The sequence below is a fragment of the Pogona vitticeps genome, chromosome 8 (assembly GCF_051106095.1).
Source record: "Pogona vitticeps strain Pit_001003342236 chromosome 8, PviZW2.1, whole genome shotgun sequence".
Taxonomy (NCBI): domain Eukaryota; kingdom Metazoa; phylum Chordata; class Lepidosauria; order Squamata; family Agamidae; genus Pogona; species Pogona vitticeps.
The window spans coordinates 15,103,262-15,128,126 of NC_135790.1; the positions used below are offsets into that span (position 1 = coordinate 15,103,262).

The 24,865-nt window shown below is 43.2% G+C and overlaps 2 protein-coding genes across 18 annotated transcripts in view; both read left to right on the forward strand.

Moving 5' to 3' along the window:
* The window catches only part of ELMOD3 (ELMO domain containing 3), a 42,396-nt gene extending 36,904 nt beyond the window's left edge, over positions 1-5,492 (forward strand). For 5 of the 6 annotated variants that reach the window (XM_072979216.2, XM_072979219.2, XM_078379790.1 and 2 more), the window contains 2 exons: positions 2,535-2,662; positions 4,085-5,492. In XM_072979216.2, the coding sequence (XP_072835317.2) occupies positions 2,535-2,662; positions 4,085-4,305 (349 nt within the window). In that variant the 3' untranslated portion in view covers positions 4,306-5,492. Of the gene's footprint in view, positions 1-1,835; positions 1,943-2,534; positions 2,663-4,084 lie in introns of all 6 variants that reach the window. The other variant, XR_013538297.1, reaches the window with a different exon arrangement.
* A 1,975-nt stretch (positions 5,493-7,467) lies between these two features.
* FEZ1 (fasciculation and elongation protein zeta 1) overlaps positions 7,468-24,865 on the forward strand; it is a 63,316-nt gene continuing 45,918 nt past the window's right edge. For 2 of the 12 annotated variants that reach the window (XM_020812121.3, XM_020812123.3), the window contains exons 1-2: positions 8,045-8,611; positions 24,073-24,414. In XM_020812121.3, the coding sequence (XP_020667780.3) occupies positions 24,104-24,414 (311 nt within the window). In that variant the 5' untranslated portion in view covers positions 8,045-8,611; positions 24,073-24,103. Of the gene's footprint in view, positions 7,766-7,995; positions 8,612-8,676; positions 9,105-9,249; positions 9,549-24,072; positions 24,415-24,865 lie in introns of those variants that run through there. The other 10 variants (XM_072978808.2, XM_078379782.1, XM_078379781.1 and 7 more) reach the window with 9 other exon arrangements.

A 24,865-nucleotide genomic window follows, 5' to 3' on the forward strand; every position in this document is an offset into this window, starting at 1 on the left:
TTATTAAATTATCTTTCCTAATATTCATTAGCAACTTTATAATTCATGTGAATAATAATTGGAGAGAGGGGACATCCCTGTCTGGTTCCTCGGCCTAGGATTAACTGCTGTGTTATTCCATCATTCTTTGACATGATTCAACATTTCCCAAATATAACTGATTTACTGTACTTTTAAATTGGTGTCCAAATCCTAATATCTTTATCAGCATTTTTATTGCTGCCCATTCCACACAGTCTAAAGCTTTCAAAAAATCTAATGCAATCAGTCCAGCTTTTATATTTTGCTTTGCTTATAACATATATTATATCTAATAAATATCCTTCTAGTTAAATCTGCCATCTGCCTTCCAGCTATGAAACTGCCTTGATCCACTTTAATATATCTATCAATAAAACTATTCATTCTTTTATCCAATATTGCTGTAAAAATCTTGGCACCTCCATTTATTAGAGACATAGCTCTATATGCACCTGGATGTGTCAGATCCTTATTTGGTTTTTGTAATTAACACTATTAATATTACCATGATAGAATAATTCAGTTGGAAGTGGCCTATAAGGCCATCGAGTCGAACCCCCTGCTCAAGGCAGGAATATAAATCAAAGGATAATGAGATTTCTCTTGCTTCCATTCTGCTATTGAACAGCCACTTCAATTTTGCTATTAACATCTTTTTTAAAAGTCTGTATTTATTTATTTATTTATTTATTTATTTATTTATTCTTTTATTCTTTTATTCTTTTATTCTTTTATTCTTTTATTCTTTTATTTCTACCCCGGCCCTCTAGACAGAGTCTACTCGGGGCGGCTTACAAACAGTTATAAAAACATCATAAAATACAATCATATAAAAACATCATTATTACTATCAAAATATGGCATAAAACAATTACATGATTAATTGTAATCTTAATTGATAAGGTCAAGTGACAGGATATTGGAGCTGCGATTAATTGTAATATTCCAGTCAAAGTCCCTCTAGCCTTGGAGTCTTCCCTATTTTTAATTTATTAATAACCTCTTCTTTCTCATCATCTGTAACCTTCTGTTCCATCAAATCTTTATCTGCTTCTTGCAATTTTTCCCCTACATTTTTCTCCATGTATTATTTTACTCTATCCAAAGATAATTTTCTATCCATATATAATTTTTAAAAAAATGTTTAAAACCTCCAATTTTTCTTTTGTTAATTTACATTTTTCCCCATTTTCATTCTTGATTACATCTATTAAATCCTTAGTTTCTTATTTTTAACTATGTGGCTTTGGCCAACATCTTCGGATTTTAATTACTGAACTCAAAATACTCTCTTTTCAAATATATTAAATTTTTCTGAATTTTTTCCATTTAAATATCTTGCAATTCTTTTTTCCTAGCTTGCATTTCTGCTAATACAGTATTTAATATTTCCTTCTTTTATACATAATCTTCTTATTACAGTCTTCAGAGTATTCCATATCAAGCTCTTATTACTAACATCAGTATCATTAATTTCCCATATTTCCATCATTTCTTTTTCAATTTTATTTTGTCTTTTTATGTCGTAAGATACTTGTATTCAGTTCCCATATTTAGCCTCTTTATAATCAATACAATTTAGCTTTTCTTACATAATCCACCTCTATGACTTATCCTGTACTTTTCATCTCTACTATAATCTTAACCTGTCCTACTGTACCTTTTAAATTTTTGTCTAATATTTCCCTCTATAGGGTAGATTTATACTACCCTTTCATCTTATAGTGTGTGTTGCATTGCATGTGCAAACATACATTCTGTATACTAATAGCAAACTCATTTTCTGCATATGGACCTTTATGTGGCTAAAAAAGATACCATCCACACACACGAGGGATGCAACAGCAAGTCTGGAGCAATCTTGAAGTTTTCAAAAATTTGTGGGAGAAGGATTCAAACAGCCAAGTCTAAGTGTGAAAAAGTAAGGCATATTTATTTCTGAGATGATCTTGGATGGTGCTGACCTGCTTACTAATTTTCCAGGTTGCCTTTTTTTCTCCCTTTCAGAAATAGGCATGTACATGAACTCTCCCTGGCATGTTCACCATGTCATCTGAACTGGTGATCCTTGTTATTATGTCACCTAAATTGTTGATTTAGGTTTTTGATTCCCTACAAGCCAAAATTGCAAGCCAGCTCTTGTTCTTAGTTTGTGATTCCTGGCTTATTTGGGATTTGCAAGCCAGAATCCCTACTTCTTCTCTGGTTTTCTTTTTTTGCACAGGGGTGGGGAATGGGCAGGGGTTGGACTAGGAGCCCTCCAAGGTCCCTTTCAACCATACGATGATTCTGTGAATGGCCTCCAGCCATTCCAGTACCCACCCATGATGTAAATTATCCTGAGCTAAATAGGCCAATAGTTTGCCTTGATATAAAACCACTGCCTGTGGTCAAGCTAGGAAGCTCTGAGCACTGTCTCTTTTCTTGAGTTCTTTGTCCTCCTGTCTATTGGTAAGTTCAAGTGAGAGGATATTGAAGCTGCGAATGACTATGTTGTGATTTATCACTTTCAGGGAGTGCAATCGCAGACAGCAGGTCATTGCAGTGCTAAATGATTTATATGTGGCTGTGTTTTTACGCCTATTCAACATCTGGAAGACACAAAAGAAGACCATTTCTGACTCTGGTTTTGTTCTAAAAGGTGGGGTGCTTTAGTCTTCTTGACATAAGAGTGTGATATAATCATTGCTTGTTCCATCTGTGGCAATACTTTTACAGAGAGACTAACTCCCCCAATTTTACTTGGGTGCAGCAGTTAAAATTGGGGTTATTCATTCTTGGACAGGCACATTGATGGCCAATGTTCTCCTCTGACCAAACAGTTGGGGGGGATTAAGGTGTACAGGTTATTATAAACTCAGGTTCCCAGACAGTTAATATCTTAGCTACTGCTGCATCAGGAGAAGTGAGCCTTATGCCAGAATGGTACTGAAGTGTTATGAGGTTAATGGGGGGAGCAACTGGATTTTAAAAGTATGATGCCAGTTTGTGATTGCAATCATATCTGAGCCAGTCAGTGTTTTTTCATCAAGCACATAAACCTAAAATAAATAAAATAGCATTCATATAATTTGCATAACTGGAGGCTGTTTCTAGGTTTAATGTAGGGAAATAGGGATCTATAAAGACTGAGACCAGTAATGTTTCTAATTTTTCCTTTTTGCCATTTATAGAAATAAATGTTTGCATATTTTTTCGTTCTGGAAAACCAAAATGTTGCCAAATGCTGCATCTGTCAGCATTTGTGAGATTCAGTCATGACCCTGCAGAATATTTTCTTGATCATTGCTGTTTACAGTCTGAACAAATTGCAGGAATATTAAAAGTAACTACAGTATTTTATTTTATTCTATGCTTCACTGCAAACAGATACCTGTATATCATGTGCAACCCCAAAACCGTCAATTGCAATGCAATCCAAGAAGGGAAGAGAAATTTTCTGCCCCTTCCTAATGCTCTCTGGCTGAAATCCTGTTGTGCAGTTCTGCATGTGTACGTAGTGATGATAATGTCATAATCAGTGGTACATTGCTGGTAATTAAAGACAAATTGATGCTGGTTAAAGGGCATTTTGGGAGTGTATGCAACTCATACGCATTGTGAGGAAGTTGTATGCACCCCAAAATCCCCAAAGAAAGTCTTTAAGCAGAGGCAATTTGCCACTGTTGATGCAAATCACTGTTGTGCATGCAAACTATGCAACAGGATTTTATCCTCTATGTGCTTTCCTCAAACAATGCATGCACTTATACAACTCTGTGTCATATCCTGTACCGTATCCTGTTCCCACCATGTCATCTTTCTTTTCTTAACAAGAAGGTCCCAAATATGCCTAGGAAGAGTGGCTATTCTCTTTTGAGCTCAGGTGATGGATTGATAACTAGGTATTGCGCAATAATAATACTCTTAGAACTGCAGAGCTGGAAGGGTCCCTTGAATCGTCAAGTCCAGCTCCTGTCAAGGAGACCCACTGGGGAATCAAACTCCCAACCTTTGGCTCCACAGCCAGATATCTAAGCCACTGAGCTCTCCAGCAGTTCTTTGTCTTTTTTTTTCTTTGCAGAACTGGAGGTGCTTGCCAGAAGAAACCCAAAGCAGCTGCTGAAGCATTTGGAGACCCATGTGAATGGGAGTGCTATTTCAGCCAGGGAAGATGGCTTTCACGCCCATGCTTTCTCTTCAGAAGTTCTTGGTTCCAGCCAAAGCTCTGTTACTGTTGACAATAAGGAGCTAAAGTTTACTGGAGTTGGTGATCTACTGTCTGAGAGAGAACAAGACAGCTGATCTGGATCCAGAAGAACTTGGCACTCCTTGTACATGATTAATCAACAAAGCTGGTCGATGTGGTCCCTGCTGGTTCTGTGTCCCTGCGGCAAGAGGGTTCACAGGAGAGCTGAAGTGTTTGAAATGCTGCTCAAGTAGATCTCCAGTGTCGGGCCAGAGCCACTAGACGAGGCATAGCAAGAGCCTCAAGGGTGGAGTCTGGGATCAAGAGCAAACTTTTTCACTCTAGAATTAAGCAATCTGGGAAGGGTCCCTTCATCCCAGTTGGTTGCACTAAAGCTCTAAAGCTGTACCTCTTTTGCAGTGGGGGCATAAATCTGAATTTTGGAATCCCATTGCACGCTGAGAATTCCCAGGGAGAGGACACCCATTTATTGAGCTATAAAACCTGTGCTTAGGCTTTGCTGAATCTCAGCTATAATGAGTCTTGAATTATTGCACAATCCAGAGGCTAGTCCTGAGCCCATACAGTATCTCCTTCAGTTAAGATTTTCTATGGGAGTATATGAGATACGAAGCTGTTGAATCTTTTTGTTCCATCAACTGGGAAGCATCTGTTCTCAGCTGGTGTCTGCCTGTTTGATATATCAACCTACAGGCGAGTTCTTTTCTCTCTTTATTGAGCTAATCAGCAGGAATCACTAGGTATTCTGAAACTGTGACTCCACCTGATGTATATGCTGTTGGTCACAGAAAACCAGCAATGGCACAATAGCTATTTAAATACTTAACCATGTGATGGTTGTTACTGTGAACGTAAACCATCTTGCATTCTCCAGCCACGTGATAAGCCTAGTGTTGTCTAGAGTGTGGGAAAGTTCCTTTTTTGGATGATAGTTCCCAGAATCCCCTAGCCAACGTGGCCAGTGACTAGGAATTGTAGTTCAAAAAAGTAAAGTTTCCAAGCTCAGTTCCATTCCTCCCAAACCCTGGATTCTTGAGAGGCTGTTGGTCGTGATGGAGTGGTATTACTAGGCTTCCTGTGTGACTTTGAATATCTTATATGTCATGAAGTGGAAGTGGCCACATAATAAGCTTTTAAACCATTGCCATGTGGCTTCCTTAGTAACTTGTGTTCACACTGTGGTCATCTCAGTTGGACATCCTGTCCAACTCACCAGCTGTATGTAAAAACTCTAGCCCATCCTGTTGAGAGGCTGTTCCATTAAACAAACTGCAATCTTCAACTCCGTGCTGTATGTCTGCTTTGTTTAACCTAGCATGACCCTAACCAAAAAAACATAATGGATCTGGATTTTTAAAAAAATGAATATGTGTTGGGGAATTATTATGAAACGGACGAGACTTTGTAGCTGCAGAACAACTACCTGAACAAATATCTCAGTTTTTCGAATAGTACTCAAATGCTGTTAAATGTCACAAAGGGCTTTGAACCGTAGAGTTGGAAGAAATCCCAAGGTTCTTGCAGTCCCACACTCTGCCAGTTCAAGAAATGCATAGCTAGCACATCCCTGACCCATTGCCCTCCAGCCTCTGTGACAACCCAAAATATAATCCACCAAGGTAACTAACTGTTTGCCCTCTTGGACCACTCTTCCTAATATCAGGTTGGAATTCTATTTTTTTTGCAAATTGAATCCCTTACTTTCAGTTCTGCCCTCTGGAGTGACAGTTGTCACATGGAAGTGTTCATGTGAAAGTCCTATGATACTGTATTGTCATCTCCCAACGACATATACCCAGTTCCCATAACAACTCCCCCGTTTGTTTCCATACCCTATACTGTACTAGGGGTCTCCAAACTTTTCAGTATGAGGCCCACATCATATATTTACACATTTTCGAGGGCTGAAGGAGGGAAGGGAGCCCCAAGCGATCCCTCACCCCTGCTGTCTTTGCAAAGACAATGGGGGTGGAGGATCACTTCGGTCCCTCTTCCCTCCTCTTCCTATGCTCAGGCCGGATAAAAAGACAAGGTGGGCTGGATGTGGCCTGCAGGCCATAGTTTGAGACCCCTGCCTTCTACCATCTTCATCTTCTCTGCTGGCCACTTTGCAGCTTGTTGACATCCTTCGGCTTGGTCAAAGTGGAATACGGTGGAACTGACTCATTCCACTGAATGGGATGTATTGCTTTTGTGGATGCAGGCTAGAATCATATTAGCTTTTTCCCCCTCACTGCATCACAAGCAAAAAATGCTACAAGCAGCAAATAATTATAATGTTGTAATCCATGGCCAGATGTTTGGGGATGATGGGAACTTTCATCCAACACATATGGAGGGTGGCAGGTTGGAAGCGACTGATCTAAACACAAGGATGAAAGATCCACGGAACACAGTGGGATTACTGCTGAGTAAGCATGTATGTTTAGACTTAAATACTGAACTTTTGAAGGGAAATTCCTTCCTTCACAGCTGAACAGCTCTGGAGCGGCTTTTCCTCTTCTTTGGCCTTGGACAGAGAGGATATTGCTCTGAGTGATCCCCTAGTACCGTAGGCACTCTACTGAAAGGAAACTCTTATCCAGGGTGGGGGGGCTGAAAGAAAGGCCTCCTCTGATGATCTTAACACCTGGGTGGGCTTGTACACACAGAGAATGTGTTCAGTAATACAGCCAGGCTGTAACTCTTGTGGCCAAATTAGACCACCTCCAAGAATGGGCGCAGCTGGCACGCTAGTTTTAATTGTGCAAAGGCACTCCTGGCCATTGCTGAAACCTGTGCACTGATGAATCCAGGAACACACCCAAGTTGCACACCTCTGTTCTCGGAAGAATGGTAATGCCACCCGGCACAGACTCCATTCCTATTCTTTGATTAAGAAACAAAAGTTGCTCAGCTGTACCCAAAAGGATATTGAAGATGGCATTAAAAAGTAACTGCAGCATCTTTTACTGGCATTGAAACCCTTTGAAATGCTGGAACAATCCGCTGTAGTCCCTGGTTTGTTTGTTTGTTTGTTTTTGTTTTGTTTTTCAGCTTTGAGGGAATGCAGGAACAGTGGGACTTCTGTGTTACACTTGTCTGTTTAGAGTTTTGGCACAAGAACATTTTTGTATCCATGGAACTGCTACCATTTCTTTCATTTCTTCGACACACATACACATGTGTACATCCACTCATACTGTCCCAGTCTGAAGACCAGTTATTAAGGGGTGTGTCCTCTGGTTTTGGTGTGCCTATAAATGCTAATTTTCTGCCTCAACAAAAGAGACATTCTGTATCTCCGATGTCCTTTTTAGATTCTCTTACAACGTTGCTTAATACAGTCTTGTGCTCAGCAGAAAAAGTGTGTGTGACCTGCAAGATAAGAATAAGTCAAAATAATGTAAACTGCTAAGCAGTTCCTGGGATCCAAAAGAAGCTTGAAAGACAAGACAAGACCTGTATCTCGGGAACTAGAGATGATGGCTTTCTTACAAGAACCTGACATTGCAGTGTCATTGTAGAACACAGACTCCACTGGTGTGTTCTGGGAAGAAAATTGAAGCAGGCTCTGTGAGTACCTATTATTTTATTGGTTTTTCTTTTTTGTAAAGCAAAGAGACAAAGTGTTCAATACAAAAAAAAAACACTCAAGGAGTCCAATCCTTGGCTGCAGATGTTTTATCTCCGTGAACAAAAGAGTGTCACCAGCAGAGCTGGCTTCCCAAAAGTGTTTACAGGCCCCCAGCTCCTAGCCCTGATCTTTCTCGTTATATATATATATTTGGGAAGCTGCAGAGCAGATGGCATGACAACATGGCATCCCTGCAGGGTGAGTGGCACATTCCCCCAGTCTTGGAATAGCCTTATTAGGAGCAGATGCTTCTGCTCTAGCACTGTTTAAGAACGTCCCTTTGTATTGCGATAACGCCATCTGATTGGGAGCAAAAAGCCATTGGGACTTGGCTGGGCGGTGGATAGGGGCACTGGGGTGGGGGAAGGAATTAACAGCCTCCTTCCCAAGCCTCCTTTCCCCAAAGCCCTTGCCCTTTGTGAGCTCAGAGGCCAGCCTCCCACCCCCACTGAGTGCCTTGGCTCCAGTGTCCTGAGAAAGGCCCTGGCATCTGGATTCCAAGGGACGGTGTTTGTTGATGGCGGTGTCAGTGTCTTGGCGCTGATGCATATTGATGAGGGAGGCTGAGCCTACTGCTTTCGTCCAAGCTCTCTGCAGAGAGGGGAGGCAGCCGTGGAGTGGCTGGGAAAATAAGCCCTGTGTTTCTCCTGCTGTCAAGGCAGGCAGGCAGCTGCCGGCGGATCCCCGTCGCACAGATTTGGAGGTTTGCTTTCTCCTTTCTTTGCCATCACTTTGGCCTCTCGGATGGGACGCTGAGCTAAAAGCAGAGGTGCTGCTACATCCAGGTGGGTCTTGGTTGGCATCATGGTGAGGTGGCTGTTGGGGGAGGGTGTGGAGGGAGGGATGGAGCGGAGATTGCTCGTGTGCAAGGGGATTTTGAGCAGCCCTCGCCTATTGTCTGCGGCTACAAAAGGCCAGGATGAGAGTGGCCGTTTTTTGAGCGCCCCATGCTCTGTCCCTGGGGAAACAACTGCTTGGTGCCTTGAGGTGGAAGCAAGAATCTTGACACTTGCAAAGGGGGGGGGGGTTGTGATAGTACAGTTGCCTACGTGCGCGTGGATGGTGCTTGTTGAACTAGGCAGTGATTGCCAAGAGGTGCTGTCTCTGTGTCTCAAGACATGGACATGCTTGTGAGAAATGCTTGCCAGTGTGGAAGGAGGAAGACATAATTTCCTCGCTTGTGGATTGCGGAGGCATCAGTTGTGTCACAGAGCAGATGTTTTTGCTTTTCTGAGTATGCAGCCCGGCTGTGTGAGAAGGGATACGTGTTGTGTACAGGTGGGTCATTCATATCTGTGTACAGTTGGCTCGTAGAGATGATGATTGGAGGGCCTGGGAGATGTGTGTGTATTTGCACGAGACAAAAGAAAACTGCCTCGGCAGAAGGTCTGCCTGCAAAAGCCCCCTCCCAACCCTGGATGCTGAGCAACGATGATTTTGTTTATAAGGCTGCATGTCGGATGGCGGGGTTGTTATCTGCATGGTGGTGTTTTGCTTTGTTTTGTCTTTTTTAATTGTCTGAGGAGGTAACGGGTGTTTCGGGTCTTGTGGCAGGCATTGCACTGCATGCCCGGGGAAGAGTGAGCCGCTAGGGTGGTTTCTGCATTGAGAAGAGAGTCACAGAACCGGCTGTCAAAAGTGTTTGGCCCATGGAAGGCGAGGGAGGGGAGAGGAAGACCCGGTTTGTTCAACATACAGGGATAGAGGGGCCACCCCTCTGAGGTATTGCTGTTGGGTTTGCTTTGAGGGCGATGGGGAGATGTCGGGAAAGATGAGATCTGTGCCCTGGGGGCGGGGGGGGGGAAGAGATGCCATGTGGACAGTGAAGACAAAAATAAGGGAAGGGAAGAGAGCCAGGTCTTTCCTTTTTGTGTGGTATTTAAGGGCAATGTTTAGGAAAGATGCTTCCCATTCCTATACTGCTTGCCTGGCTCATAAAACAAGGTGACCTGTCGTACACTATTACCCAGGCAGTAAGAGTGTAATGTGTGACTCCCCAGGGAGCCTACTGAAAAGACAAACAGCGCACAATTGGCAATGGCCAGGGCTGGTGTCAGCATCTGGAACCTTTGAGCGGCAGCTGGAGGGCCCTCGCCCGCACACGGAGCCCAGGGCTGACCTCTGTGTCTCCCTTTATTAGGCTGCCTGGGTGTGAAGATCATCAGGAGAGGCCTTTCTCTTGGTCTCGCCACTTTCGCAGCAGCATTTGGTGGGGACATCAGTCACTGCTCCCAGACGTTGGAACTCCTTCCCACAGGAGGCCAGACTAGCCTCCTCTTTGCTGTCTTTCCACAAGCAAGGACCTTTCTCTTCAGGCAGGCTTTCCCTGAGTGACTGGCTGCCTGAATAGGGGTTTTTAAATGGATTGTTGTGCCATACTTCTTTTAATGTGTTTTTTGTTGTTCCTTTTGTTTACCGTTTTTTAGTATAGGATTTGTTTGTCCCTTTTAAATGTGTGTATACTGGTTTTAGCTTTAAATATTCTTTTAATGTTGTGAGCTGCCTTGGGTCCTTTTAAAGGAGAAAGGCATAGATAGATAGATAGATAGATAGATAGATAGATAGATAGATAGATAGATAGATAGATAGATAGATAGATAGATAGATAGATAGATAGATAGAAAGAAAGAAAGAAAGAAAGAAAGAAAGAAAGAAAGAAAGAAAGAAAGAAAGAAAGAAAGAAAGAAAGAAAGAAAGAAAGTATTTTTAATCCCACTGTGCTACAGAATATCAGGCATCTGAATCCAGCAATGCCCCAGCATGGTGTCACTGGGGAATGACGGGGAATTAGGGTAGTCGCTGTCTGTCACCTGATGTGGCTGTTTGTTGGTTGCTGGTGCCAGGTAATCTCAACAGGGCTCACCCAGAAAGGCGGCGGCCTACCTGAGTGTGTTTTTCCCAGGTCATCACATCCACAGAATCAACTCTAGCAAAGGTGGTTTGGGGTGACAAGATAATAGAGCAGGATAAAGATAAATGCTTCTACAGTACTTTCCACCCAACACTCCAGGTCTTGCATCCCACATTCTCTCTCTCTCTCTCTCTCTCTCTCTCTCTCTCTCTCTCTCTCTCTCTATCTATCTATCTATCTATCTATCTATCTATCTATCTATCTATCCAATAAAGCAAGCTATAAAACAATAGAACAAAACCATTAATTAAAATAGCTCAAATAATTTACGTATTAACTTGAGCAGTTCTAAATGCAAGTAAGTTGAGGAATTGCTAAGCAGTTCATATATTGGCCATGGAATTAATAACAGACAGGCCTGTGGCTTAGGGCCTGTTCCCATGGCAGAGGGATCAAGTTTTTGGTATTCGAGCTAATGCCACATGGACTTTAGCCAGAATCCAACCCCTTTGTGTTGGTATGTGCGTCCTCACTACCACCACTGCTATCTGAGGCTCTCTGCTGCTGCTGCTACTCCCACGCCACCTTTCTCCTGCCTCTGGTACCACCTTGGAAGATCAGGTAGCTCCGCTCGACTGAGAGGGGGTGGTGGGGAGAACAGAGGGGGAGGAGGAGGAGAGGGCAAAGGGGTGGAAAGGGACAGAAGGGGCAACAGTGAGGGGGAGAAGGCGTAGGAACAGGTGAGTGAGGGGTGGCTGAGTGAGAAGAGCTGAGCGGGGGGGAAGTGAATGAGGGGAAGAGCAATGGGGATTGGGAGAACAGAGTGAGTGAGAGGGAAATGGGTGGAAAGGGACAGGGAAGGTGTGGGGACAGGTGAGTGAGAGGTGGGCGAAGAGTAGTGGAGCAAACAGGGAGTGAGTGGGCAATTGGGAGGAAAGGGAGCAAGGGAATGAATGAGCCTCACTCTGGGCTGGTGGACAGGGAAAATGGAGGGAGAAGAGAAGGAGAGAGAAAGGGGCCAAGGGGTGAGAATAAGGATTAAGCGAGTGGGGGAGACAAGTGATTGGACAGGCATCAGCTTTTATTTGTGTGGTGCTTTTATTTATTTTCTTAAAAATTCCTGCTATCTAGTATAGCGCTATATCAGATAGCAGAAATTTTTAAAAAGTGGCAGCAGAGTTCACATACAAGGAAGTGATTCCATGTCTGTTGCAACATAAACAGACCTTTGTCAGAGGAGCAGAAAAATTCATTTCCCTGGCACAGTAGTCTGCATGTTCACATGCCTTGTGCGTACACTTAAATTTAAATTGCTTATCTCCCCCCCCCCCCCAGCAGAATCCAGGTTTTATTGCCAGTGGCATAGAGCCCTTAGTTTCTTAGTTCTTGCCCTGAAAAATGCAAATCACAGAGGTCTTGAGGGTCTGCTGTGGTGATGAGTAAGACGGGGGGGGGGGAGTCTACTACATTGAGGGTCTATCCCAATTTTCTTGTACTTCTCCCCTGGATATTAACTGGCCCTGTTTAATCTTATTTCTTTATTTATTGCACTTTGGGGAATGCTAGAATGTGTAGTGTATGTTGCAATACTGTAGTTACAATTCCTCTGTATTCAGCTGCCTTTCTGAGAACCACTGGAAGTTACATTATGGAACAGATGGCTGGATGTATCTTGTCTGTAGTGTGTGTGTTTAGTCCAGTTCTTGTGCCTGAACACTAAGTGTGGTATGTACAACCTGCTGTTTATTGTGCTGCAATTGCCAATGTATATTTTGAAAAGCTGCTAATGATTCTTTCCCCCAGGAAACGTTTAGGCAAAACAGCAATAACTTAAATGGCCATTAAAATAATGGAAGATGGATTCAGTAGGAAGTAGGTGGAACAGAGCCTTCAAGAATGTGACATTTGGCAGGGGAGGAGAGAGAGAAGGTCAAGTAGTGCTCCTTGGTGTTAGAGCAGAGGTGGGCAACTTCCAGAGATCTAGTGGCTTGGAAGGCTTTATCTGTTCGGTTGTTTCCCAACTCTTAAGGGTTTTGTTTTTAAATAAAAAAAAGATGCCTTGCACCTTCTAGTGGTTACAAGAAGCACACATGCCCTTTCGCTACTACAGAACTGTTCTCTGTAACTTCTGGTGTATGTTTTTTTAAAAAAATCCATATCCAAAATGCCTAATGTGGAGTAGTAAATAGCGATATGAACGAGAGAACTCAGGAGATTTGAGTTTAGATGCTTGCTTGGCCATGGGAACTCACTGCAGGAGAAATGGCTGGCATTGGTAAAACCACTCCTTAAATACGTCACTTACATTGAAAGCTCTGTTTGGGGCTCCCTTCATATGTTGGTTCTGATTTGATGGTACATCTCTCTCCCCCTTGCTGTCTCTCTCTCACTCACTCACTCACTCACTCACTCACTCACTCACTCACTCACTCGCTCGCACGCACGCACGCACGCACGCACGCACGCACGCACGCACACACACACACACACACATACATAGAATGGGTGTTTTAAGTCATCTGATGGTGCTTCTGGAATGAAGAAACAGCAGAGAATGCCAGAACACCTCTTGAAATGGATGGACCCCCCCCCTTTAGAGGAAAATCTAGCCCCTGGTTACATGGAGAACTGGTTTAACTTAGAAGTCAAAATGCAGTTGGCAGAACAAAGGCAAACCTAAGGAAATGGTGACACAGCCCTTTGCAAGTGCAGAAAAGAACAGGCAACTTCACACCTATTGTGAGTGTACGAGTGTACTCTATTGCTCCTTAGCATCTACCATGGAAGAACTGAGATTAGCTGTTCCAAATGTAGATGTTGCCCAATATTGGGTGAAAGTTATCTGAAATATTTATTGATTGTACTGTGGGGCTCCTGACGTAAGAAGAACAGGGAAGACATCAACATGGAAGAAGAAAACGAATTGTACACACAGGATAAGAACTAACATAGAATGCAGGTGAAATATTAAGAAATGTCTCCAGATTATTCATAGAAAGAAGAGGTGTTTTAAAATATTTTGAAACACACACACACACACACACACATACACACACACACACACACACAAATCCCAAACAACAGAGGGCCCTAAAAAGTGCCAAAATTGCTCTAACACTGCTTAGAGGGCCCAAGGGGACCTTTTAAAGCAAACATTTACTTTTCTTTTTCAATGGAAATGTGGTCGTGTGTGGACGGATCCTGCAGTGCCCCTCTGTCCTGGAAAAGTGCATATAGATCTGTGAGGAATACCAACCATCCATAGGCTGCATTTTGCCCATTTCTTTGTTAGAACGTATCAAAAACACTTTGAAATGTGATATTAGCATCATGTTCCATTATTTGCCTGGGAAACACTGGGATGAATGTTGCTTAACATGGACTACTGGATCCAAGGGATATGAAAAGCTCCCACTGTCCATGCCATGTGTTTCTCCCAATGAAGCTGGTGTTTTAATCCCATCCTTTCTTCGTATCAGGTTGTGACGGACTTTGTACAGTACTTTCTTCCCGTACATTGATTCTTACATGGTGATTCTGCATTTTTCTGTATTTGAATTTTTATATGCACTTTCTCCATGTTGGCATGTATTTTTCAATAGTACACCTTTTTAGCTGTTCACATTTTAAATGTGTACAAGTAGTTGCTTGTATTTGGCTTCTCTGAAATTCACCACAAGCCTTATGAAATTCCCTGAGAAGCTTTTTCTCTCTCACAGTGAATCAGGAAGTGTTAGATGGATATTTCCACTGAGGATCTTGACTCCAGTGGAACACATTTCCATCCTTCCTTTGCAGCCTGGTTCAAACTCTGCCATTATTCCTGTCCCCCCACCCCATGCTTGAGCTGAGTCTTTAATGACTTGCCCTTTGTCATTTTAACCTGATGGCTGTATTTCATCATCATCCCTTCAAGAAAGAAGACTCTGTGAATGAATGGTGCTCAATGGGCAGCTGGCTGTCAAGGAGATAGTCAATGGAGTGCCACATCTAAAGTGTAGAAAGGTTTTCTTGTAGCCTAGTATGGCTCTTCACTTACCCTGAAAGCCCTATTAGGCTTGCTAGATGTCTGTTCTTGCTTGTTAGCACAGAACACACACAGTATGGCTCTCTAGTGGGGTGGCCACTCCTCAGGAAAAAAGGGAGGGAATGCATGATCAAAAAAGAGAATGCTTGACTGGTATAAACTGAGCATGTCCTATGATACCTAAAGGCAACTGTATGACTGTTATAATTTAAATAGAAATATAGTACAGCTTAGCTTCATGGGGAAGAATGTTACGGGTGATCTGTATGACTGCTAGGACTCCTTAACTGTGATGGGCAACTTCAGGACCTTTGTTCTTGCCTGTTCTTGGACTGGTTGTTGTTGTTTAGTTGTTAAGTCATGTCCGACTCTCTGTGACCCCATGGACCAGAGCACGCCAGGCCCTCCTGTCTTCCACTGCCTCCCAGAGTTGGGTCAAATTCATGTTCGTAGCTTCGATGACGCTGTCCATCCATCTCATCCTCTGTCATCCCCTTCTGCTCTTGCCCTCACACTTTCCCAACATCAGGGGCTTTTCCAGGGAGTCTTCTCTTCTTATGAGATGGCCAAAGTATTGGAGCCTCAGCTTCAGGATCTGTCCTTCCAGTGAGCACTCAGGCTTGATTTCCTTCAGAATGGATAGGTTTGTTCTCCTTGCAATCCAGGTGACTCTCAAGAGTCTCCTCCATCACCACAATTCAAAAGCATCAGTTCTTCAGCGGTCAGTCTTCTTTATGGTCCAGCTCTCACTTCCATACATGGCTACTGGAAAAAAACATAGCTTTGACGATGTGGACCTTTGTCAGCAACGTTATGTCTCTGCTTTTTAAGATGTTGTCTCGGTTTGTCATCGCTTTCCTCCCAAGAAGCAGGCGTCTTTTAATTTCATGGCTGCTGTCACCATCTGCAGTGATCATGGAGCCCAAGAAGGTAACATCTGTCACTGCCTCCATATCTTCCCCTTCTATTTGCCAGGAAGTGATGGGACCACTGGCCATGATCTTTTTTTTTTTATGTTGAGCTTCAGTCCATTTTTGCGCTCTCCTCTTTCAGCCTCATTAAGAGGTTCTTTAATTCCTTGCTTTCTGCCATCAGAGTGGTATTGCATATCTGAGGTTGTTGATATTTCTTTCGGCAATCTTAATTCTGGTTTGTGATTCATCCAGTTCAGCCTTTTGCATGATGTATTCTGCATATAAGTTAAATAAGCAGGGAGACAATATACAGCCTTGTTGTACTCCTTTCCCAATTTTGAACCAATCAGTTCTAACTGTTGCTTCATGTAACACATATAGATTTCTCAGGAGATAGATAAGGTGGTCAGGCACTCCCATTTCTTTAAAAACTTGCCATAGTTTGCAGTGGTCCACACAGTCAAAGGCTTTTGCATAATCATTGAAGCAGAAGTAGATGTTTTTCTGGAACTCTCTGGCTTTCTCCATAATCCAGCGCATGTTAGCAATTTGGTCTCTAGTTCCTCTGCCCCTTTGAAATCCAGCTAGTCTTCTGGGAGTCCTCATTCCACATAATGCTGAAGCCTGCCTTGGAGGATTTGAGCATAACCTTGCTAGTGTGTGAAATGAGTGCAACTGTACGGTAGTTGGAGAATTATTTGGCACTACCCTGCTTTGGGATTGAGATGTAGACTGACCTTTTCCAATCCTCTGGCCACTGCTGAGTTTTCAAAATTGCTGGCGTATTGAGTGTAGCACCTTAACAGCATCATCTTTTAAGATTTTAAATAGTTCAACTGGAATGCCATCACCTCCACTGGGCTTGTTGTTAGACAAGCTTTCTAAGGCCCACTTGAGTTCGCTCTCCAGGATGTCTGGCTCAAGGTCAGCAACTACATTGTCTGGGTTGAACGGAATATCCAAATCTTTCTGATATAATTCCTCTGTGTATTCTTGCCACCTCTTCTTGATGTCTTCTGCTTCTGTTAGGTCCCTACCATTTTTGTCCTTTATCATGTCCATCCTTGCACAAAAGGTTCCTCTGATATCTCCAATTTTCTGCTCTTCAAATCAAGTCCACTTCACTGGCTGCACTTGAAATTAGGGGCGGTCCTCTGTAGGATTTATTGGGAACGGCTGTAGGTCAATGGTAGGGCATTTGCTTTATATCCAGAAGGTCCCACATTCAATCCCTAGCATCTCAACTAAAAGCTAGGAAATACCGTAATCCTCACTGAAACCCTGGAAACCTGCTCCCAGGCAGTGTTTGTTTGCTGTTTTGAGTTCTATACCACTCCATAGAGCTAAAGCAGTCTGGGTGGTTTACAATATAATTATGCAAGCAGCACATTGCTCCCCAGCAAGTTAGGTACTCATTTTACCAGCCTTTAAAAGATGGAAGGTTGAGTCAACCTTAAGCTGGCTACCTGAGTCTATCAGGATTGAACTCAGATTGTGAGCAGAGGCTTGGCCGTAGTTTAATCACTGTGTCACATACTGTGTTGAGCATATTGCCTAGAGGGGCAATGGCCTGGCTTAGTACAAGAGGGCTTCCTATCTTGCTATGAAAGCCTTAAGGAGGAAGTTGGGCTGCTTGTTGCTTTTCTTTAGGCAGTTTGGGGCTTGTCAACAGGGTTGACATTGTAATTGCGATCCAACCTGGCAAAGGGGTCTAATTCTAGGATGATGAGGTGCACCAGTGCTGGCTTGAGTTTTGGGGAAGGGGTCTTGAAGAAGACGCCCCCAGTTGAGCCCCCATCTCTTAGTGTTGCCAGGAGAGAGCTGGGGAGCCAGAGGACAGGTGCTGCGAGGAAGAAGAGGAGAAACAGCAAATCTAAGTAGCTTGTGATGGGCAGCCCCTTCTGGGTCATGGGGTCAGCAGTTACCTAACCAGGCACCCTTTCTGAGTCAGAGTAGAGGGTGGCTATTCTTTTCCTGATTCAATATGGTTCTTAGCAGTAGGTATATCCAGTGGTGGGATTCAGCAGGCCAACAAACGGTTCTGCAGAATCAATAATACATTAGCTACCGGTTCTGTAGAACTGGTGCGAACCTGCTGAATCCCACCACTGGCCAGGATCAGTGGTGGGATTCAGCAGGCCAACAAACGGTTCTGCAGAACCAATAATACATTAGCTACCGGTTCTGTAGAACTGGTGCGAACCTGCTGAATCCCACCACTGGGTATATCCATGAGTCTAGAACACATGTGGTTTCTTGAAGATAAAGTGTGTGAAAAGAACCTGAAGGCTAGGGTTTCCTTTGTTATGTGTCATCTTTGGATCTTGCCAAAGGAGGGAGACACAAGTTGTCCACTCATGAACATGTCTGTGCTTGTGATTTCTGTTGTCCACAGCTTTCACCAACATCAGTAGTGCAGCCGTATTTCTTCATTTTCCCCCCTCACTTGCTGCTGGCAGTGTGCTCACTCTTCATTTTGGTTGGTTACAGACAACGCGGTCTGACACCATGTCCCACTAGGAAGGCTGCTCCCCACCCACCTCTGATTCTGATACTGCCTCGTGTTCTCTTTGCTAATGGTGGAAGATGCATCTGTGTTTAAAACAGCACTTCTGCTTTGCTTGGTGCCCAGTCCTGTGCCAAAGTGAGCAGCAGAGGGGAGCTGGTAATTTCACAGAAACATTTTCCAGTCTCCAATTTTCCTTTGACTTCCACTTTCAAATGCTTCTGTCACATCACATTTGGGGAAAGGGAGTCTGAGGTTGCACATGAAATGAGGCAGCTCCTTTTTTTCTCTCTGCTGCTTGCCCAGGAGTTGAGCGTCCCCTTGGAATTAGAGGTCATTCCTGCTCCTTGAGAGAGAGAGAGCATCTTTTTAGAGGAATTGAAGATGAAGGTAGTGAAAATTCAGCACTTGAGGGTTATACAGTGCAGAGCAGTGACCAGCAGCAGGGAGGATGGAGAGAGAGTTCTGTGGCCTTCATGTTTTCCAGCCTGCTGGCTCTGTGCTTGACAGTCACAAAGGAAGCCTTTGTTTTTGTCACCAGCAGGAGTTGCTGTGGAAAAGTTCAGGAAACATAAAAGCCTTTGGGGCTGCAAGGTCAAGAGTGAAGCATATCTATTGTGGAAACACCATGGCAGGGACGGTGGCGAGCAAGCAGGGGACAGGGAGGAGCCGGTGTGTGTGTGCAAGTTTTGATGAGACGGAAGCCATGGCAGAATCTTTTGCCATGAAATGCTTGCAGGCTGTCACTCGTTTTAAGTGTAAATAAATTTTTGAAAGATTAGGAATCTGCATTTCAAAAATCTAGTCTGATAAGAGGTTAGTATGTGTTTCTCTTCTGGCAAAGTGTGACCCTCCAATTTTGATGAGCAACTATTCTCATCTCTCACTATTGCCAAGCTGGGACTAGAGTCCAACAGCATCTGGAGGACCACACATTCTCTAGCCCTCTCCTCCTCCTCCTCCTCCTCCTCCTCCTCCTGCTACTACTACTAGGCAATGATTCATTGAAGAATTATTGCCTGTACAGTATACAGTGGGAGGTTGCACATAGAGAATGGTCTGAAGAATGTTCAGGACTGGTATTTTCCATCCCTGCAATGTAATTCACTTCAATTTATCAAGCCTTTCAGTGAGCTTCACACATGAGAATATGTGCCTCAGTTGACATTCACCAGTTCAGCTCAAAAATACAAATCAAATATCTCTGTCAATAAGTATAGAAAACTGAAAATTAAGTTTAACTAGGTAACATTTTGATGTGTTTCTTTGGACTGTGCCAGACTGGGGTGTTTGTGTGTGTGTTCCTTCCTCTCTCTCAGTTTGGCCCTTCTCACCAATCAGGGCTTGCATCCAAATTGCACTTTAAAAGCACCTTTCAGGAAACTGCATCTCACCAAATTAAAATTAGAAATCCTTTAAAAACATGTGAAGGAAGCAATCCCCTGCTGGAGCATCTCTCTCTCTCTCTCTCTCTCTCTCTCTCTCTCTCTCTCTCTCTCTCTCTCTCTCTCTCTGTGTGTGTGTGTGTGTGTGTGTGTGTGTGTGTTTGCTGACTCATTGTGCCAACTGACAACTTGAAAGCTTCTAGCCAAAAACCTGTAATCAGAGAAATGAATGGAAATTGTCATAGCACTAAAGTACCATAAAGAACTCAGAACAAAAATAAGCCATGTCTTCAGGAGGAGAGAAGAACAAACACAGAGATGTAAAGGGCATTTTGTCACTGAAGACATTGCTAGGTGGGGGCACGGAAATACTGATATCATTAGTGCTGATTTATAAGAAACAAAATGCTCCATTTGAAGAGCCTTCGATGGCTTTTAGCAAAAATGCAACTAAAGTTTTTGTGATAAACTCTTTTGTATCAGAAAATGGGAGGAAAGTGCTACATTTTCCTCTGATTTAAAAAATTCTGTTGATCAACTGTTTCATCAGATGTTGATAAAAACGGTAACAAAGCACAGCATGGTTTACTGGTGTGATTTCCATGGAACCATACACAGGAAGCCATTTTTCCATGCTGCTTATTTCTTGACCGCCCTGATCCGTTGCCACTCTTCAGGGTTTTGAGGGGGTGGGGGCTTTTGCATAATGTGCTGCTGGATCCTTAAACCCTCAAAGACAGGAGATGGCAAGAAATGGGTCTGGGGTGGAGTGGATAGACTCTGAGAAGCGGGATCGAATCCCCACCGGGCCACAAAAACTCACTGGGGGAGTGGAACTGGTAAAACCACTCTTGAAACATCTATTTGGGTCGCTATAAGTCTGTTCTGACTTGGCTGCACAGAACACACACACAACTGCAAAGTCCGTGCATACATGCATTTCAGTGCATGAACGTACAAAATATCACGGCTTCCTTTTCATCCGTACCTCCCTGCAAAGATCTTTATAGATAGGAAACAATGGTGTCCCTCTCTGAATCTGTAAAATCTCAGAGAGCCTGGCATTGCCACGGTGGGTGCCCTGCCTTAAGTGTGCTTAAAAAGAATGTAGTGCTTCTAAGAAGGGTAGCTTCTGGTCGCTGAATAGAGGGCCACCTAGGAAGTTCACACTCCCTACCCTGAGCTAGAGATATTAACAACAAAGCATTGCTATGCAAATTAGCTCTGCTCCCAAGAAAATTGTGGAAGGCTTTAAAATGATCAGCGAATCCTGACTGTTGTTCCTTTGTGCTGGGAAATGGTATGCATGTGTGGTTGTCACAGAAACAGACTGACAATCAAATGCTTCCTCCCTTTTGTAATGGCAGTGTGATGATGGAGAAAATGTAACCCAGAAGAAGCGTTTTGGCTGCTCTCCATCGACCAGCACCCAGGATAGATGAAAACAACACGCACCGCTTCCTTTTAGGCTAGGCTTGCAGGATGCTGTCCCACCTGAGGCTGAGCTAATGAACTCACGTTGTAGATTGCAATAATAGACTGAACTGTTAATAGCACATTCTGGAAATGTGTTTGGGGGGGGGAACGACACACACTCCTATTGGCAAATGTAATAAAATGAAGCAGAATACTGGGAAGCAAGCGAAGCTTCGCTGGGGGGAAAGAGCTTTTATGGCTTTTATATTGTTAGGGATTTCTTACTGCAATTATCTGGCAGTCATTACTCAGCTGCTTTTTCCCCCAGGTGTCCCCCCCCCCGACAGTTGCTCTTCTGTTGTGCGAAATAATTTTATTTTCCCAGGGCTCCAGACCAACAGTATCTTCTTGCTAGGCTGATGCAGTGCATCAGGGTTGTGAGCCCACTCCCTTGTTTGCGAACTGCTTTTGCTTTACACTTTGGGTCTCCTCAAGCTTCATTCAGTTCCCTGCTTAAACCAGACCTGAAATGTTCTTTTTTTTAACACACACCCCTGAAATTGAGGATCGAGGTCCCCACAGAACATCTGCTGAACATCCAGACCCATGTGGTTGCCTGTTGAGTGAGAGCCAGCATGACATAGTGGATAGACTAAGATTCCTTTAAGCCCAAGTCGTTTAAGTCTTTCCTCATAGGGCTTTTCTCCCCCAGTCCCCTTCTTGTCCACTCCACATGAAAGGAAATGTACTAATGCCATCACACTCAGTTGTCTCTTTCTTCACATGAAAACAACATATCTGTAGCAGACAGCCTGTTCTCTGTGTGAACCAGAACCTTGATTTTTCCACACTCTGGCCTGCACTGAGCCTCCAGACATAAGACAGTTTCCTCATAAGACATGTTGCTTTTGTGATAAGAATGGAACAGTGGTGCAGAACGGGGGCTAGCATCCTCCGTCCTCCCAGCCTCACACAAGGAGCGCACACACTTCTCTAACACCAAAACAGGGCTGCAGTGTCTCACTAAGCCAAAATGTATCAGAAAGTTTTCTTGGTAAATACTTTGAGATCTTTCTTTTTTTCAGCTGCCTTCCAAACTACTGGAAATTGTTGCCTACAAACAGCTGGTAAATCCTCTCCCCCTCATTTGTTTCCAGCAGTTGTTCCTGTTGTCATTAAGACACTTCCAACCTATCCATGAATGACCCCCAAAAGGTCCTGTTGTTAACAGTCCTGCTCAGGCCCTGAAAACTCAAGGCCCTGCCTTCCTTTATTGAGTTAATCCATTTTATAGTGGGTCTTCCTCTTTTCCTGCCACCCCCAGCTTCCCTTCCCCCCCAAACATTATTGTCTTTTCCACGGTATCTTCTCTTTTCATGATGTGCCAAAAGTACATTTCACTGCAATCATTTTTGCCTCTAGGGAGAGTTCAGACTTGGTCTGGTCTAGGACCCACTTGTTTGTCTTTCTGGCCGTCCATGGTATCTGTAAAGCTCTCATGCAACATAACATTTCAAATGAATGAACTGATTCTCAGTTAGCTTTCTTCACTTTCTAGCTTTCATATCCAGACATAGTACCCAGGAATACCATAGCATGGATTAGCTTCATCTTGATCTCCATTAACAAATCTTTTCTAGTTCTTTCATAACCATGCTTCCAGATCTCAGTCTTCTTCTGATTTCTCGGTTGCAGTCTCCATTTGAATTGACTGGAATATAGTTTTGTTTAACAGTGTCCATTTTAGCCTTTTCAATGTTAAAGTTGTGTAGTTCTTACCAGTTCCCCAGTCAGTTTCTATAGCTGTGTGGAGATCTGAACCCTCTTCTCCTGAGTCCGAGTCCGTCGCTCTATCCACTACACTACACTACACTGGGATACCTGTTGTAGTCTATGAAGGCATATATTCTGAAATTCTTTGGTATGCTCTAGTAGCCAACATATACATGTTTGCATGACAATATTGAATGCCTCTTCATTTTCTGAATGTAGCTTGAACATGAGGCATTTTTTGCTCCCTGTGTGGTAAAAGTCTCCATTACAACACCTTTATCATCACTTTGTTTATATGATAACTTTTTTTAAATGGTCTTATAGTTACTGACTCCTTGGAGTCTCTTCTTTTTTTTTGGAGGATTGGAACATTTCAAGTCTGTGGCTCATTGTTTTCTTTTCCATATTAGTTAGCATATTCTTCTTGGGATTTTGAAAGATTCGGTCTCTGCAGCTTGAAATAGTTCTATTAGTGTCCCATCTGTTCCTTGCTTTGATAGCAGCTTTCACTTTCTTTTCTAAAACTGGATTTTTCATCCCAGAATTCTTCGTCAACGCAATCTGTCTTCTTTGCATGTTCCCAATATACTGTTTGTATATTGTTTCCACTTTCCCTTCGTTTTATCCTTTATTTTATACACTGGCAAATATGGTAGAAAAACACCCATAGAACTGCTGTTATTACATGCTACTGTATTTGGACTTCAGTGTCACTTGACTCAGGTTATTTGGACCTTAATATCACCAGATTTCACCACCCAACTTAGAATGCTGTTCTAATGTAGGAAGGTAAGCTGTGGGTGGAGACAAGAGCTCTGTATTTCTCACCTGTGGTTGTCTTTTTGATACCCTCTCTTTTTCATGAACAGCTTCAGGTCTGAATATATAGAACTGTCATACCTAACTTAATTAACCTGCTTAATCAGTGGCTCTTACTGGCTTTGGCTGTGGCAGACTCTCAGAGCTTAAAAATGTTTTTAGATGACTTTTCCAGACAACAAATCCAATAACTTGCTTTGTCGAGAAGTCTTAGAACTGTAGTTCAAACAAGCAACCATTCCAAGATTGCTAATTGGAATCCCTTATTAATTATCTGGAACCCTTTGTGAATTTGTGTCTCCTATTGCTTCGTTTTGGTTTCATCAGTGGAAGCAACACAGAGCCAGGAAGGAAATCTCCATTCAGGGCTCTTCAGATGGAGCAATGACAGAAATATTTTTTTCCAATAGCAAAAGACTAACAAGTCACTCATTGAAACTAAGTGGTAGAGTTGATAATGTCAGTGGCAAACACCCAACATTTATGCATGGCCATTATTCCAGCATTGGTTGACAATATATAGATATTGGCTCACTGTTTTGTTTTTCCTTTCAGAAGTCATTCTTCTTCCACTTGTCATCCTAAAATGGAAGCTCCCCTGGTAAGCCTGGATGAAGAGTTTGAAGATCTGAGGCCATGTTACATAGAAGAGAGAGAAGAGAAAGCATGTTATTTTTATGGCTGCTCTTCCCAGCTTTTAGAGGATCCCTCTCTTTCTGAGCTTGAGAACTTTTCCTCTGAGATCATTAGCTTCAAGTCCATGGAGGACTTGGTCAATGAATTCGACGAGAAGCTCAATGTCTGCTTTCGAAATTACAATGCCAAAACAGAAAACTTGGCTCCGGTGAAAAACCACCTGCAGATACAAGAAGAGGAGGAAAACCTGCAGGATGAGGAGTAAGTAGATTGATACGTTGTTGGTTTGTTAGCATTTTCCTCTGCTCTTTGATGGAAATGCATTCGGAGCGGCTTACAAAGTTCATTAGTAAGACTGCCCTGAAGCTTGTGCCAAATTTAACATTCAAGCCACTACAGAATTGATAGCTGTATGTGTAGCTCAGTGAGTTGGGTAGCCTGCAGAGATTGGGAGTTTGATTCCTCACTGTGCCTCCTGGGAGAAAAGCCAGCCTGTGTAGCTTTGGGTAAGCTGTACAGTCCTAGGGAAGGGTAAACCACTCCCTGTTTTCTGACTCCTAACAGAGCTCAGCAGAGGAATAAAATTGAGACAGACCCCTGGGGGCAAGTGACTAGGGAGAGCTAACAGAAGTCCAATGGGCATTTTTTTTTTATGGAGGAGGTCAAGGTGGAGGCTTCTAACAATTTTTTTTGTTTGTTTCTGGATATAGTT